This window comes from Panulirus ornatus, chromosome 46 (genome assembly GCF_036320965.1).
Source record: "Panulirus ornatus isolate Po-2019 chromosome 46, ASM3632096v1, whole genome shotgun sequence".
NCBI lineage: Eukaryota > Metazoa > Arthropoda > Malacostraca > Decapoda > Palinuridae > Panulirus > Panulirus ornatus.
The window spans coordinates 8023372-8039227 of record NC_092269.1 but is presented as its reverse complement, the minus strand read 5'-3'; the positions used below and the strand labels follow the sequence as shown (position 1 = coordinate 8039227).

General features: G+C 44.0%; 1 protein-coding gene across 6 annotated transcripts in view; it reads right to left on the bottom strand.

Annotated features, from left to right (window-relative positions):
- LOC139763118 (apoptosis-resistant E3 ubiquitin protein ligase 1) overlaps positions 1-15856 on the bottom strand; it is a 323876-nt gene that overhangs the window by 286048 nt on the left and 21972 nt on the right. For all 6 annotated transcript variants that reach the window (XM_071688783.1, XM_071688786.1, XM_071688781.1 and 3 more), the window contains one exon: positions 14251-14348. In XM_071688783.1, coding sequence (XP_071544884.1) covers positions 14251-14348 — 98 coding nt within the window. The remainder of the gene's footprint in view (positions 1-14250; positions 14349-15856) is intronic.

The window sequence follows — 15856 nt, the reverse complement described above, 5'->3', positions numbered from 1 at the left end:
TATATTATATATATATATATATATATATATATATATATATTATATATATATATATATATTATATAATTTCTACCCATCTCTCTATCAAAAATTCCACACACCTTTTCTGTCTCTCCTTTGACGATTCTGTAATCCCCAATCTCGATTCAATAAACATACATGGTATTACTGTAACATCGACTGTATCCTGGGAACCCCACAATACAGGATCAGCCAAGCCTTGCCTCTTAAAAACTCGGGAATCCTCTTCAAATGTCCAAAGTTCTTTGCCTTCTAAACACTTGCTCTGTTTATACATGGGACTGGCTCCTTCATGTATGGAGTACTGCTCTCACATCTGGGGTGGTTCTAGCTCTTCATCCTTACTTGACAGAAAGAAGTCCAAACCGGTCCGACTTATAAACTGTCCCAGGCTAACTTCCAAACTCGAACCTCCCCACCCTGGCCCCTACGCCGCATTCTTGGTTCACTTTCCTTCTTCTATAAGCAGTACACTGGATTTTGCTCCCGAGTGTTGACTGCTTGCGTGCCCCCCTCCACCACCACCACTAGCTAGACCACAGCAAAACTGCTGCCTCCCATGGTTATTGTATGTCCGAAGGGTGGGGCCGATTTGATACCTGCTTCTTTTCCCCGACACCTCCTCCAAGCTTTGGAACTCTCTACCTTTCTCGTGTGTGTGTGTGTGTGTCTTCCACACAACTATGACCCGACGTACATTTTTTGAGAGAAAAAAGACAGGATCGCTTTCCAATTCTTCACTACAAATTCACGCCAAGGTGTGCGTTCTTCATACCTAGTCGCTTCCTAATTACCTTCCCTCACCTGCTCTACACGATCACTGGAATCTAAAGCATTTTTTTTTTTTTACAACCGTCACGCCACACTCACTCCCACCTCCCCCCCCCCCTAGCCGGTGGCAGCCTCCCCCCCCCCACCCTAGCTCACCAAATGGAACCTTGTGTTTTGTGTCGATATGAGAAAGTGTGTGTGTGTGTGTGTGTGTGTGTGTGTGTGTTGTATTATGGGGAGTTACCCCGTCTCTTCACCTTGTATGTATATGTATCATGTATTCACTACTTTGTATAATACATACGCGTGTGTATGTGTGTGTGCGTGCGTGCGTGCGTGCGTGCGTGCGTGCCTCCGTCCGTGTCGGTGTGTGTGTGTGTGTGTGTGTGGTGTGTGTGTGTGTGTGTGTGTGTGCTTGCTTAACAAGCACTGCTCGCCCATAAATGTCAACCCACAAAACATCAGCTCTCGCGTTGCCTAACCACCACCTCACACACACACCCACACACCAACCCCACACTCACACACCCAACCCCCACACTCACACCCCACACCACCACACTCACACCCCCACACCCACACCCCACCACTCACACCCCCACCACCCACCACACCCCCACACCCACCACCCCACACACACCCCCTCCCTACCCCACACCCACCCCCCCACACCTGGACCTCCTACCTTCCGCAACCCCCTCCTACCCTCACCCCACTCTCTACCTTTTTGTAACCCTCCTCCCATGTACTGTACAGGCTGTGCCCCCGCCCCTCCCCCCACACAGCTTAGGCAGATAACCTGGTCACACACCACAAAACCTCAGTCATTCCCCTCTCTCTAATCTATCCTTCCCAGGTTGTTACACTCTCTCTCTCTCCTCTCTCTCTCTCTCTCTCTCTCTCTCTCTCTCTCTCTCTCTCTCTCTCTCTCTCTCTCTGTGTTTTAAACGATCGCTGGCGACCCCTTCCCCTCACCAACCACCACCACACACTGTGTGTACCACATACCATCACACACTGTGTGTATGGTGACACACACACACACACACACACAAGTTGAGTCTGCAACATGGTGTGGCGGCAACGCGCTCCACCCAGACACTGTTATGCCACACACACACAACACCGTGTTGTGTCTTGCTTTCCACACATACACACACACACACGTCGTCAAGGGAGGTTTCTAGACTAATCCAAGCAGAACGGTTAATCAAAAACTGGAGTTAGATTCAGATATTAACGTGGATAAGAAGAAGATCCAGTCTGGTTATTTACCACAGTTGGGCACGAGAGCCGCGTCAGAAGCCCTGGCCAACCAAGATGGGGCGAGGGCCCATCTCAAGATGGGCTCCTCGACAATGTTTACCTCCAGGACGGGGCGAGGGCCCATCTCGAGATGGGCTCCTCGACTCGGTTTACCTCCAGGACGGGGCGAGGGCCCATCTCATGATGGGCTCCTCGACAATGTTTACCTCCAGGACGGGGCGAGGGCCCATCTCAAGATGGGCTCCTCGACTCTCTTTACCTCCAGGACGGGCCGCGGGCCCATCTAAAGATGGGCTCCTCGACAATGTTTACCTGCACTAAGCCGTTTCCTCCCTCACTTCAAACTTCGTTGTTCTCAGCAAAGACCTCACGAAAACTCTTATCTTTATATCTACCATTTCAAATGATAAGAAAACACACACACACGTGTATATGTATATATATATATATATATATATATATATATATATATATATAATATATATATATATATATATATATATATATATATATAATCTTTTTTTCTTTTAAACTATTTGCCATTTCCCGCGTTAGCGAGGTAGCGATATATATTATATATATATATATATATATATATATATATATATATATATATATATATATTCCCCAGCAGACAATGAATCCCTGGAAACTACTCACTGACTATATCTAGCTATCTATCTATCTATTGATCTATCTATCTATCTATCTATCTATCTCTCATCTAAACACAACAGGCCACTGTTGGCGGAAACACCCAGAAACAGACCCCACACCCCACCCACCCCTTAACCCCCCAAACCACAACTCTACGCATTTTAAACCCCATGTTTGAGTTGCACAAGCCCCCCCCACGCTAAAGTATTATAACCTCGCCGGTGTTTCCTCAGAAAGCAAATTATTCCAGGATCGTCCAAGGTACACACACACACGGGCCTCGCTCTCTCCCCCCCCCCACCTCACACACACACACACACACACACACACACACACAACACATGTTCCAACAAAGCCTTGTCTCACCATCTCCTCGCGGACCACATCAGTCAAAGGGCTTTTTCGCTCTGTTACGACAGCACTTGACTCATGGTGGGGGGGGGGGGGGAGGGGGAAGGGGGGGAGATTATCCCCCCCCCCACACTCTCTCAAGGTCTACCTTCCATCCAGAGCCGGGGGGAAAAAAATATATATACACACACACACACACACACACACACACACACACAGTGGTTCGCTCGTCTAACTGAACGCTACCACGAGTCATGGCTGGCCCAGAAGCACAAAATGAAAACCCACACTTTTTACGGTTATATGCACAGCACTTATAGAAGGTATTGGCTCAAAGGGAAATGGTCCTACACACTTATAAGACAGGATAATATGGTCCTCCACACTTATGAAGGTATATTCCTAGACATATAAAAGATAATGGTCACACACTAAAGACAGGACAATTCCACAACTTATAAGACAGGATAATATGGTCCTCCACACTTATAAGACAGGATAATATGGTCCTCCACACTTATAAGACAGGACAATATGGTCCTACACACTTATAAGACAGGACAATATGGTCCTACACACTTATAAGACAGGACAATATGGTCCTCCACACTTATAAGACAGGACAATATGGTCCTCCACACTTATAAGACAGGACAATATGGTCCTCCACACTTATAAGACAGGACAATATGGTCCTCCACACTTATAAGACAGGACAATATGGTCCTCCACACTTATAAGACAGGACAATATGGTCCTACACACTTATAAGACAGGACAATATGGTCCTCCACACTTATAAGACAGGACAATATGGTCCTCCACACTTATAAGGAGGCATAGACAGGACAATATGGTCCTCCACACTTATAAGACAGGACAATATGGTCCTACACACTTATAAGACAGGACAATATGGTCCTCCACACTTATAAGACAGGACAATATGGTCCTACACACTTATAAGACAGGACAATATGGTCCTACACACTTATAAGACAGGATAATATGGTCCTCCACACTTATAAGACAGGACAATATGGTCCTCCACACTTATAAGACAGGACAATATGGTCCTACACACTTATAAGACAGGATAATATGGTCCTACACACTTATAAGACAGGACAATATGGTCCTCCACACTTATAAGACAGGACAATATGGTCCTACACACTTATAAGACAGGACAATATGGTCCTCCACACTTATAAGACAGGACAATATGGTCCTCCACACTTATAAGACAGGACAATATGGTCCTACACACTTATAAGACAGGACAATATGGTCCTACACACTTATAAGACAGGACAATATGGTCCTACACACTTATAAGACAGGACAATATGGTCCTCCACACTTATAAGACAGGACAATATGGTCCTACACACTTATAAGACAGGACAATATGGTCCTACACACTTATAAGACAGGACAATATGGTCCTCCACACTTATAAGACAGGACAATATGGTCCTACACACTTATAAGACAGGACAATATGGTCCTACACACTTATAAGACAGGACAATATGGTCCTCCACACTTATAAGACAGGACAATATGGTCCTCCACACTTATAAGACAGGACAATATGGTCCTCCACACTTATAAGACAGGACAATATGGTCCTACACACTTATAAGACAGGATAATAATAGCCAGAGCCTCCGTGGTGTGGTGGCTCACGTTACTGACCACGAGTCACTGCAATAGCTCCCGCGCGGGTTCGAATCCAGGACGCACGCTGGGGGCAGTCGACCCGCGCCGACCCCCGGCTCTCAAAAACAAAGGAGGCGAAATGTCGCCAGGTGTATATAGACACAATGAACGGCCCCCCCCCCCCGAGCACTGAATGTGTCGACTACACACACACACACACACACACAACACACACACACGTACGTCCATTGCGTCACGAACGTGAAGTTGACAAATCAAAAAGGCGGGACGGGAGGAATTTCTATTTTCGTGTGGGGGTGCGTGTCTGTCTCCCTCCCTCTCCCATCATCTCTTCCAACACACACAGGAGGGTCTAATCTCCCATATTCTGTTGGTAATGAAGTTCCCTGACCACGCCATCCCTTCCATCTATACCCACTGTCCCTGTAGTGCCAGGGGGCAGTCCACACCTCACGGGAATATATGAGAGAGTGTGTGTGTGTGTCTTGGTCCAATCTCAAGTTTGGCTCCGGACATATTTCAAAGGCCATTTCTCCACGTCGTCAAGGAGGTGGTCTACACGAAGGGGGTTCCTTCGACCACTCCACTAATACACCCCTTCAGGATATTCTACTGTATCCTACACTAATACACCCCTTCAGGATATTCTACTGTATCCTACACTAATACACCCCTTCAGGATATTCTACTGTATCGAATATCCTACTGTATCCTACATCATGCAACTGTATCACATAATACGTTTCCCTTACACGCATCTTTCACAGTATCATCACCCTCTACTATTATTACACTGACGTCAGACAACATGTTGACCTTAAAGTTGAGAATCACAGCTTGCCTTAAGTCACAGCAACACCAGCTGACTTAAGTTCACAGGCAACCCAGCTTGACCTTAAGTTCACAGCAACACACTGACCTTAAAGTTCGCAGACAACACCAGCTTGACCTTAAAGTTCGCAGACAACCCCAGCTTGACCTTAAAGTTCGCAGACAACACCAGCTTGACCTTAAAGTTCACAGGCAACACCAGCTTGACCTTAAAGTTCGCAGGCAACACCAGCTTGACCTTAAAGTTCGCAGACAACACCAGCTTGACCTTAAAGTTCGCAGACAACCCCAGCTTGACCTTAAAGTTCGCAGACAACCCCAGCTTGACCTTAAAGTTCGCAGACAACACCACCTTGACCTTAAAGCTTTCCTCCGCCTCCTCTTTGACCCTAGGTGGGGGTAGTCCTGGGTGCACAGTACAACCCAACCAACCCTGGAAAACGTGAGGTGGCGAATCTTGCAGTGACTCCCTAAACGTCTTAATAATTACGACACGTAGCGCAGGAAGGGAGGACACGACTCATCCCTCTACTACCTCTCCTCCTACCTCTCGCAGGGAGGCAGGCAGGGCCAGCCCTGAGCACCACTGGCGGAGGGTGGTGTACTGCGCAAACACGTGTGCTCACCACTGGCGGAGGGTGGTGTACTGCGCAAACACGTGTGTTCACCACTGGCGGAGGGTGGTGTACTGCGCAAACACATGTGCTCACCACTGGCGAGGGTGGTGTACTGCGCAACACGTGTGCTCATCACTGGCGGAGGGTGGTGTACTGCGCAAACACGTGTGCTCACCTCAGCCCAGCCTGAGCAGCACTGGTGGTGTACTGCGCAACACGTGTGTTCACCATCTTCAGTGGTGTACTGCGCAACACGTGTGCTCACCACTGGCGGAGGGTGGTGTACTGCGCAACACATGTGTTCACCTCACCTCTCAGCTGGGCGGGCACCACGCCTCTGGTGCCGCGCGCGCCAGCACATGCACCCAGCACTTCCCAGGAGAGAGAGCAGTGAGCCAGGCGCCCCTCCTCCTCCTCCAGCTGCTGTTGCTCAACAACCACTACATATCCCTCCCTCACTCCCTCCTTAACCAGTTCTCCCGTCGACATATATATATATTTCCTTTGGCTACTTGGAGGTGGCTTTGTCTCGAGTGTTTGTATATACATGACATCCAGTAGGAAGGAAGGAAGTACAGTAACTTGATACTTTGAATTACCCTAGATATCAGGAAGTAATTCTATAAGATAAATATGTGTTGGGGAGCAGCCTTCCCACCCAACAGCCAGTTTCCCACCCACCATTCATGGCTGGCTCTGACTATCTCTCCCCTGGTTTGAGTCTCTCGCTGTCTCGTGTATCTACTCTCTTATCTCTAGTCCTTCATCTCCCCTCATCCCTCCTCACATCACACCCGTCTCTTTCCATGTCTCACCCATCTCACTCCATCATTCATACTCTAATTTCCTCACTTAACCTCCCCCACTACCTTACTTAGTCTCCTAACACCTTCATCTAATTCCTACATCCAACCCATCTCCCCCATACCTTTCTTGTCTCCCTTAACTACATCTCTCACCCTCCCTAATCTCCCTCTACATCTCAACCCATCTCCCACCATACCTTACTTCAGTCTCCCTTAACTACATCTATCACCCTAATCTCCCTCTACATCTCAACCCATCTCTCCCCATACCTTTCTTAGTCTCCCTTAACTACATCTCTCCTCTAATCTCCCTTCTCAACCTCTCTCCTCATACTTCTTCAGTCTCCCTTAACTACTCTCTCATCCTACATCTCCCTTAATTCAACCCATCTCTCCCCATACCTTTCTTGTCTCCCTTAACTACATCTCTCACCCTAATCTCCCTCTCAACCCATCTCCCTCCATACCTTACTTCAGTCTCCCTTAACTACATCTCTCATCCTAATCTCCCTCTACATCTCAACCCATCTCTCCCCATACCTTTCTTGTCTCCCTTAACTACATCTCTCACCCTAATCTCCCTCTCAACCCATCTCCCTCCATACCTTACTTCAGTCTCCCTTAACTACATGTCTCACCTTAATCTCCCTCTACATTTCAACCCATCTCCCTCCATACCTTACTTCCGTCTCCCTTAACTACATCTCTCTCTCTCTCTCTCTCTCTCTCTCTCTCTCTCTCTCTCTCTCTCTCTCTCTCTCTCTCTCCCAAGCTGCTCTTACCGAATCACCCAACTCCTGTCTCTCCCTCTCCCGCCTTACACTCGTTAACTAACATTCTTAAAAAGAAACATTTTGGATTTCCCCTCCCCCAAAACGACCAATTACACGAGGAAGGTGAATAACCAACCATGTTGGATCCCAGTCGACCTCTTGGATTAATTACAACCGGATGCGACGAAGAAAAAAAACCCGTGGGCCAGACCCAATATTTATCCGCATTAAACAAGGATTATTTACGGCCGAGAGAGAGAGAGAGAGAGAGAGAGAGAGAGAGAGAGAGAAGAGAGAGGAGAGAGAGAGAGAGAGAGAGACATGGGTCGAGTGGACGTTCCCACGAGATGTATGCTTAGCCAGGTACATAACAGTGTTTGGTTTTTAATACGATTCATGCTGAATGATGAAGGGAGAGAGAGAGAGAGAGAGAGAGAGAGAGAGAGAGAGAGAGAGGAGAGAGAGAGAGAGAGAGAGAGACGCATTACGGAAACTTACCAGCTATTTATAACAATCAAACAAGTAAAATAAGTTTTTTTTGAGACAAAAAAACTAACTGCACAAATACATTTCATATTAGTTAGCTTTTACGTATACAAAAAAATAGACAAAAATTCTCGGCAGTAATTAGTCTATATATTTTTTTTCCAGCTTTGTGTGTGTGTGTGTGTGTGTGTGTGTGTGTTACAACCAGTTTTAACTTGTCTACCCGTTGTTAATTCTACACTGGGGTTAAATTAACCTAACGTCTACATAATAGATTCCATGTTTCGTCCAAGCTTATATATATATATATATATTATTATATATATATATATATTATATATATATATATATATATATATATACTTCATATTCCCTCTGGTGCATTCACCCCTTTAATCATATCCAAGTCGAAAACTTTTTTTTTTAATTAAACCACGGCGAGCTACTTACCACTTGAGAAATAATGATACTATCCTCTTTTAGAAAATATTACACATCCTATCTGTCAGGTGGCGACATATACACACAAGGTCCACAAAAGGTGATAAAAATCGGGGCAAAATGTGATGCTCCACCACCAGCGAGATAACCTCCCTCCACAGACCCACACGGATGACTGAAGTGCACATGTTTGATGCTCGCCGTTGCCATAGATGAACCCTCAACATGTCATACCGCAATCACACTTTATATATGTATATATATATCTTTCTTTTTTTTTTTACCACATCGCCGTTGAATCGTAATCGGTTTACGTATCGAATTACGTCACCGAGCGCACCCGGAGGCATTGTACATAGGGCCTCAGGCCTCGCTGGGAGGTTGCGACGCCCCCCTTGGCATGGGAGGCATTCCCCGGGATGTTTACACTTACCGCACGTCTGGCAGCGCGGGGCGAGGGTCTCCTCCCCCCCCCCCAGAGACAGCCAGCCGTCAGCTGTTGTCCCAAAAGTTTCCACCTCATGCGCAATACTTTTAAACCCCCCCATTACCCCGTAAACTTCTTTGTCCCCGTAAACCTTCCTTAGTCATTTAACTCCTCCTCCTCCTCCTCCGTCTACCTAGAATAGTCCGCTGGAGCGACCTTCAATGGGGGGGTGGTGGGGGAACTTCGAGAAATGGCGTTATCTCCACACCATCCCAAATGTCTGCTCGATCTAAAGAAAAAAAATGAAAAAAAAGATTAAAACCCCCAGTTGCTGAACAAAGGCCTCATAGTGGGAGATGAGAGGGGCCTGGGCCATTTACTGGTCCTTGAACGAGGACCAAACTTCGACGCAGTGCGAGTATATAAACCAAAGACCTGGGGTAGGAGCAAGGGTGGTGGAGGGTTTGGGGGGGGCTTTTAAGGTCAACCAGATATGTTATATTCATGAGCTGTGGCCACGGTCGTCCATTACCAATATTCGTCCCATATTTGCATTCAATCGTTTCATGACAGCGAGAGAACTTTAAATAAACAATGGAGACTCTTGCAAACAAGAGTGTGTGGTAATCATCAAAGATCCTAGACATGATTCTGCGAGCCATCTTCTAATTAAAGGGGGTAATTAATTAAGACATCTTGGGAGAATTAAGCAGGCTATGTATTCCGTGAGCGAATCTGCCTCACTCGCTCTCCTCACAACCACATTCTTTGAGTCCAAAATACAGTGGCCAGTGAGCATCGTCAAAAGAATGAAAAAAAAAATACATGAAAATAGGAGCAGGTTTACCAGGAGCTGGGTGTATTTCTGGGTATCCATTGCGTCTCACCTCACTGGATTAGAGGGAGGTTACGACACGTGTTACGTCAGGCTGTCACGTAACAGTTAAAACCCCAGTTGAAGTATTCCACGCCATCCTTGCTTCTCCAAAGGCCACACCGACAGACTTTAGCTCACGAATGAAAAATAAAGTGTTCTAATTACCTGAATATTCGTCCCCTTTATATATAGTCTTTCAAGGTCTGGTGCAGTTAGGGTACAAACGTAATCCAATACATAATTAACCTTGGCGGAATCAAGAATTCATTGCCATTAAAAGGCCTTTGGTTTTTTCTATACGTTCATAGTATCTTTTAAAGTACAAAAGCCAACAGTTAAACAGAAGCAAACAACAGTTAAGCAACCAAACAACAGTTAAACATAACCAAACTACAGTTAACCAGAACCAAACACTTAAACAGAACCAAACAACAGTTAAACAGAACCAAACAACAGTTAAACAGAACCAAACAACATTTAAACAGAACCAAACAGTTAAACAGAACCAAACAACAGTTAAACAGAATCAAACTACAGTTAAACAGAACCAAACAACAGTTAAACAGAACCAAACAAGTTAAAACATAACCAAACTACAGTTAAACAGAACCAAACAGTTAAAACAACCAAACAACAGTTAAACAGAACCAAACTACAGTTAAACAGAACCAAACAACAGTTAAACATAACCAAACAACAGTTAAAACAACCAAACAACAGTTAAAACATAACCAAACAACAGTTAAACAGAACCAAACTACAGTTAAACAGAACCAAACAACAGTTAAACAGAACCAAACAACAGTTAAAACATAACCAAACAACAGTTAAGCAGAACCAAACAACAGTTAAACAGAACCAAACAAAGTTAAACAGAACCAAACAACAGTTAAACAGAACCAAACAACAGTTAAACATAACCAAACAACAGTTAAACAGAACCAAACAAGTTAAACATAACCAAACAACAGTTAAACAACCAAACAACAGTTAAACATAACCAAACAACAGTTAAACAGAACCAAACTACAGTTAAACAGAACCAAACAACAGTTAAACATAACCAAACAACAGTTAAAACGACCAAACAAGTTAAAACATAACCAAACAACAGTTAAACAGAACCAAACTACAGTTAAACAGAACCAAACAACAGTTAAACAGAACCAAACAAGTTAAACAACCAAACAACAGTTAAACAGAGCCAAACAACAGTTAAACAGAGCCAAACAAGTTAAACAGAACTAAACAACAGTTAAACAGAACCAAACAAAGTTAAACAGAACCAAACAACAGTTAAACAGAACCAAACAACAGTTAAACAGAACCAAAGAAAGTTAAACAGAACCAAACAACAGTTGAACATAACCAAACAACAGTTAAACAGAACCAAACAAGTTGAACATAACCAAACAGTTAAACAGAACCAAACAACTGTTAAACAGAGCCAAACAACAGTTAAAGCATAACCAAACAACAGTTAAACAGAACCAAACAAGTTAAACAGAACCAAACAAGTTAAACATAACCAAACAACAGTTAAACATATCCAAACAACAGTTAAACATAACCAAACAACAGTTAAACAGAACCAAACAACAGTTAAAACATAACCAAACAGATGAACAGAACCAAACAACAGTTAAACAGAACCAAACAAGAGTTAAAACATAACCAAACAACAGTTAAACAGAGCCAAACAACAGTTAAAACATAACCAATCAACAGTTAAACAGAACCAAACAACAGTTGAACAGAACCAAACAAGTTAAACAGAACCAAACAACAGTTGAACATAACCACACAACAGTTAAACATAACCAAACTACAGTTAAACAGAACCAAACAACAGTTGAACATAACCAAACAACAGTTAAACAGAACCAAACTACCAGAACACCATGGATTGTGCAAAGGTGCCAAAGAACAGGAAAAAAAAAGTGGAGTGGCCTAACCATTTGCCCTTCATAACGTATTACTGGACTAAGTTAGGTTAAATGAAATACCGTTAGGTTAGGGACGGTCCAAGCCTAATATACTCTAAACCTAACCTTACCTAGAAAAACATCAGGAGAGATAGGGCGAATCTTCTAATAAAATCAAGTCAATGAGCAGATGGGTATTTTGGTCCATTACTACCCACAGAGACGAGGCCTTGCACGAGTGGCCACTATTTGTACGGTGAATACTACATTTCTGAAGGCGTACTGAGAAGTGTGGCGAGCTATGCACTTAATATGTCTCATTGTAATCCACACTTATGGGGGAGAGGGAAAATAGGTGACATATACACAGTGCCTTGGATGGAAGAGACTCCGATTTCTATAACAAGCCAATGGGTAAGTCTGCCCTTTACAAATAATATACTCCAGGAAAACCTCGCTTATCCGAAACACTTGGAGAATTAACCCTCTGGGTTAACAAAATTTCCGGTTATTCGAGTTTTTGAATATATCAGATAATTCAGAATTTACAATATCTGAAAACATTCTAGATGCATATAGTTCTCATGGTGTTGCTGACCATCATGCATTCACTGGCCGCCTACTATCAAGCGAACAGGTTCGAATCTTGGTTGTCTATCTATCGTGGCCCCGGCACTAGGGTTTCCATACCTAGTGAAAAACTCCAGTGCAGCTTCTAAGCCTTTAGTGCCTCACCCTTAACAGGCCACTGGCAGATGGTAACTCCAGCACAGTGTCTGCATAAGATCCGACCTAATGTTCCTACTGGCTTACATCTACCTAATGTTTCTACTGACTTAAGTCTACCTAATGTTTCTACTGACTTACGTCTACCTAATGTTCCTACTGACTTACGTCTACCTGATGTTCCTACTGACTTACGCCTACCTAATGTTTCTACTGACTTACGTCTACCTAATGTTTCTACTGACTTACGTCTACCTAATGTTTCTACTGACTTACATCTACCTACTGCTCCTACTGACTACGTCTACCTAATGTTCCTACTGATTACTTCTATCTAAAGGTTCCTACCTACTACTTCTTCATTACTGGGTAACTGACTTTGCTTAGAGAGAGAGAGAGAGAGTTAATGAGATGGCCTCCATTAAGGTTTCAGTTGTCCGTATCATCTTAGCTTACGAAAAAAATATGAATAAAATGAAGTCCTTCATAAATGCTGCCTTCGACTCGCCCTTAAACAGCATCTTGCACAACACCATCTTTCTGAGGCTTAAAATGTTCCTCTCGTGCTTCGTGGGAGAAACAGATGGCTTTGAGGAGTTATCAGATATCAGTTGAAAGTGGCCATTGTCTAGGGTGCTCAAAATACACAAATGTACAAGACCCAACACTATCTATCTATCTGTATCTCCGATGCCTGTTCCCTTCAGGAACTCCGTCGCTTCTTAGCCTTTAGTGCCACACCCCTGACAGGCCACTGGCGGACAGCAACTCCAACACAGTGTTTTCAGATGCTCCTGTCTAATGCCCCCCAAGTACTTCTAACTGTGTCTACCTAATCTTCCAGCCTATTACTTTTATCTAATGCTCCCATCTACTGTTCCTACCAACTACTTATACCTAATAATCCTGTCTAATACTCCTACCTACTACTTCTATCTCATGCTCTTACCATTTTGCCAAAAGGTAGGGCTAGTGCATAGCACTTACTGCCGGAGAAAATCTAGAGTTACGAAGAACGAGTTGTGTGAGTTAAGTGCTGTAAAGCGTTTCGTGTGACAAGGAGAGACCGTATGTTTGCGGACAGAATGCCAGCAGTCCACATGTGAGTGAGGCAGAAGAGAAGAAAAGACAGCTACCTGGGACAGAGGAGTGCAGCAGGACAACCACTGAAGTGCTGGCTCACTACACAGCCATCACTAACCTTCCCAATACCCATGAAGGTAGTACTGGTAATATACCTCTCTGATCAATGGCTGCCAACCAATCACTACCTGCCATTTCACTTCTGGGCACTGTATTTCCTCTGCATGTGCTTAAAGATGGTTGGCACATACCTGTCCAAGTAGGGAAACACCCAAATTCTTGCATGGAAGCAAGAAAATGCGAGTACACGTGAGATCTCTAAGCACATTGAAAGCTCAGAAAGCATGATCAGGAGGCTGCTTCCTACAACACCTCATCAATGCCTTGCTTCATTCAGGAGACCATTCTATATACGAGTAAAATCAAGGTAGAAATATACAAGGTTAAGAAATGGATCAACATGATGTAAAGACGCTGACCCTGCATTCAACAGCATTAGTACTTACCATCAATGATGCTCCATCCTCGAGCACTTGGCAGGTTGTACATCCTTGCAATTTCAGTCCATATTTCCTCCGATAACAAATCCAAGTCCTTTTTATCCCTGAAAAGATGAGTGTCAATCATGTAGCTATGAATTACAAGTATGGGACATGGTATATACAAACTCATCTACTGATGTCTGTGAAAAAGAGAGAATAACATTAGAACTAGCTGGCACCACAAAGATACTCTTGTGAGAGTAAAAATAAGGAAAATTCAGAGCAAGTGAGTCAAGCAAAATACTATCTCATACTGCATATAGGTTAAGTACAACACAGTGTCAAATAATTCACATTTGTGAGTGCTAAAAAGACATAAGACCTGTTCATGTAAAGATATAGTTTAGTGAAGTTGCCATTTAGCTTAAATAAAAAAAACTGGAACTTTGTGACACGACAGGGACTGCATAGATTTTCATGCTCCCAACTTTCAGTACTGGGTGTCCGTCCCTTCCACACACCCCTAAACGATTACTTTAGCCCCAATGGTTTTATCCTCTGGCATGTCTGGTGCCAAAGCACTCCATGTCCTCCATGTCCTCTTCATTGAAACTCATACTTCAAGAATCCTATCCCATCCCTCCCCCACTGCACTTTTTCACCTTACCTTTGTTCACATCCATCTTAAACCTTCTCCTTTTACACACTTTCTAAAACTGATATCAGCTTCTGGAGTTCCTACGGCCTGCCATCAGATCCATGTCATTTGCCATTTGCAAACAGCAAATTAATTCAACTCTTATGCACCCCACCCCCCAACATACCACAGGTCCATCCAGTGGCTGGTGAGGCAGGCTAACCTGCCTCACCAACCTGTCCATGACCAAATTAAAGAGCCATGGTAACATCATGTAAAGTCTATCTCATAATGGCCAATGAAAAGACAAGACAACCGAAAAAAGAGCTGAAGAGAAATATATGAACATGAAACTCCCCTAATTAGTGGTCGATAAAATGGGTACTTGGCTTAGGCTTGGGTAAATGTTTACATAATGTTAATGAGATTCCCTTGATCTGGGGGAGAAAGAATACTTCCCACGTATTCCCTGCGTGTCGTAGAAGGCGACTAAAAGGGGAGGGAGCGGGTGGCTGGAAATCCTCCCCTCTCATTTTTTTTTTTTTTTTTTTTTAATTTTCCAAAAGAAGGAACAGAGAAGGGGGCCAGGTGAGGATTTTCCCTCTAAGGCTCAGTCCTCTGTTCTTAACGCTACCTCGCAAACGTGGGAAATGGCGAATAGTATAAAAAAAAAAAAAAAAAATATATGAGTGAATAAGAGCAAGGTTATTAGGTACAGTAGGGTTGAGGGTCAAGTCAATTGGGAGGTGAGTTTGAAAGGAGAAAAACTGGAGGAAGTGAAGTGTTTTAGATATCTGGGAGTGGATCTGGCAGCGGATGGAACCATGGAAGCGGAAGTGGATCATAGGGTGGGGGAGGGGGCGAAAATTCTGGGGGCCTTGAAGAATGTGTGGAAGTCGAGAACATTATCTCGGAAAGCAAAAATGGGTATGTTTGAAGGAATAGTGGTTCCAACAATGTTGTATGGTTGCGAGGCGTGGGCTATGGATAGAG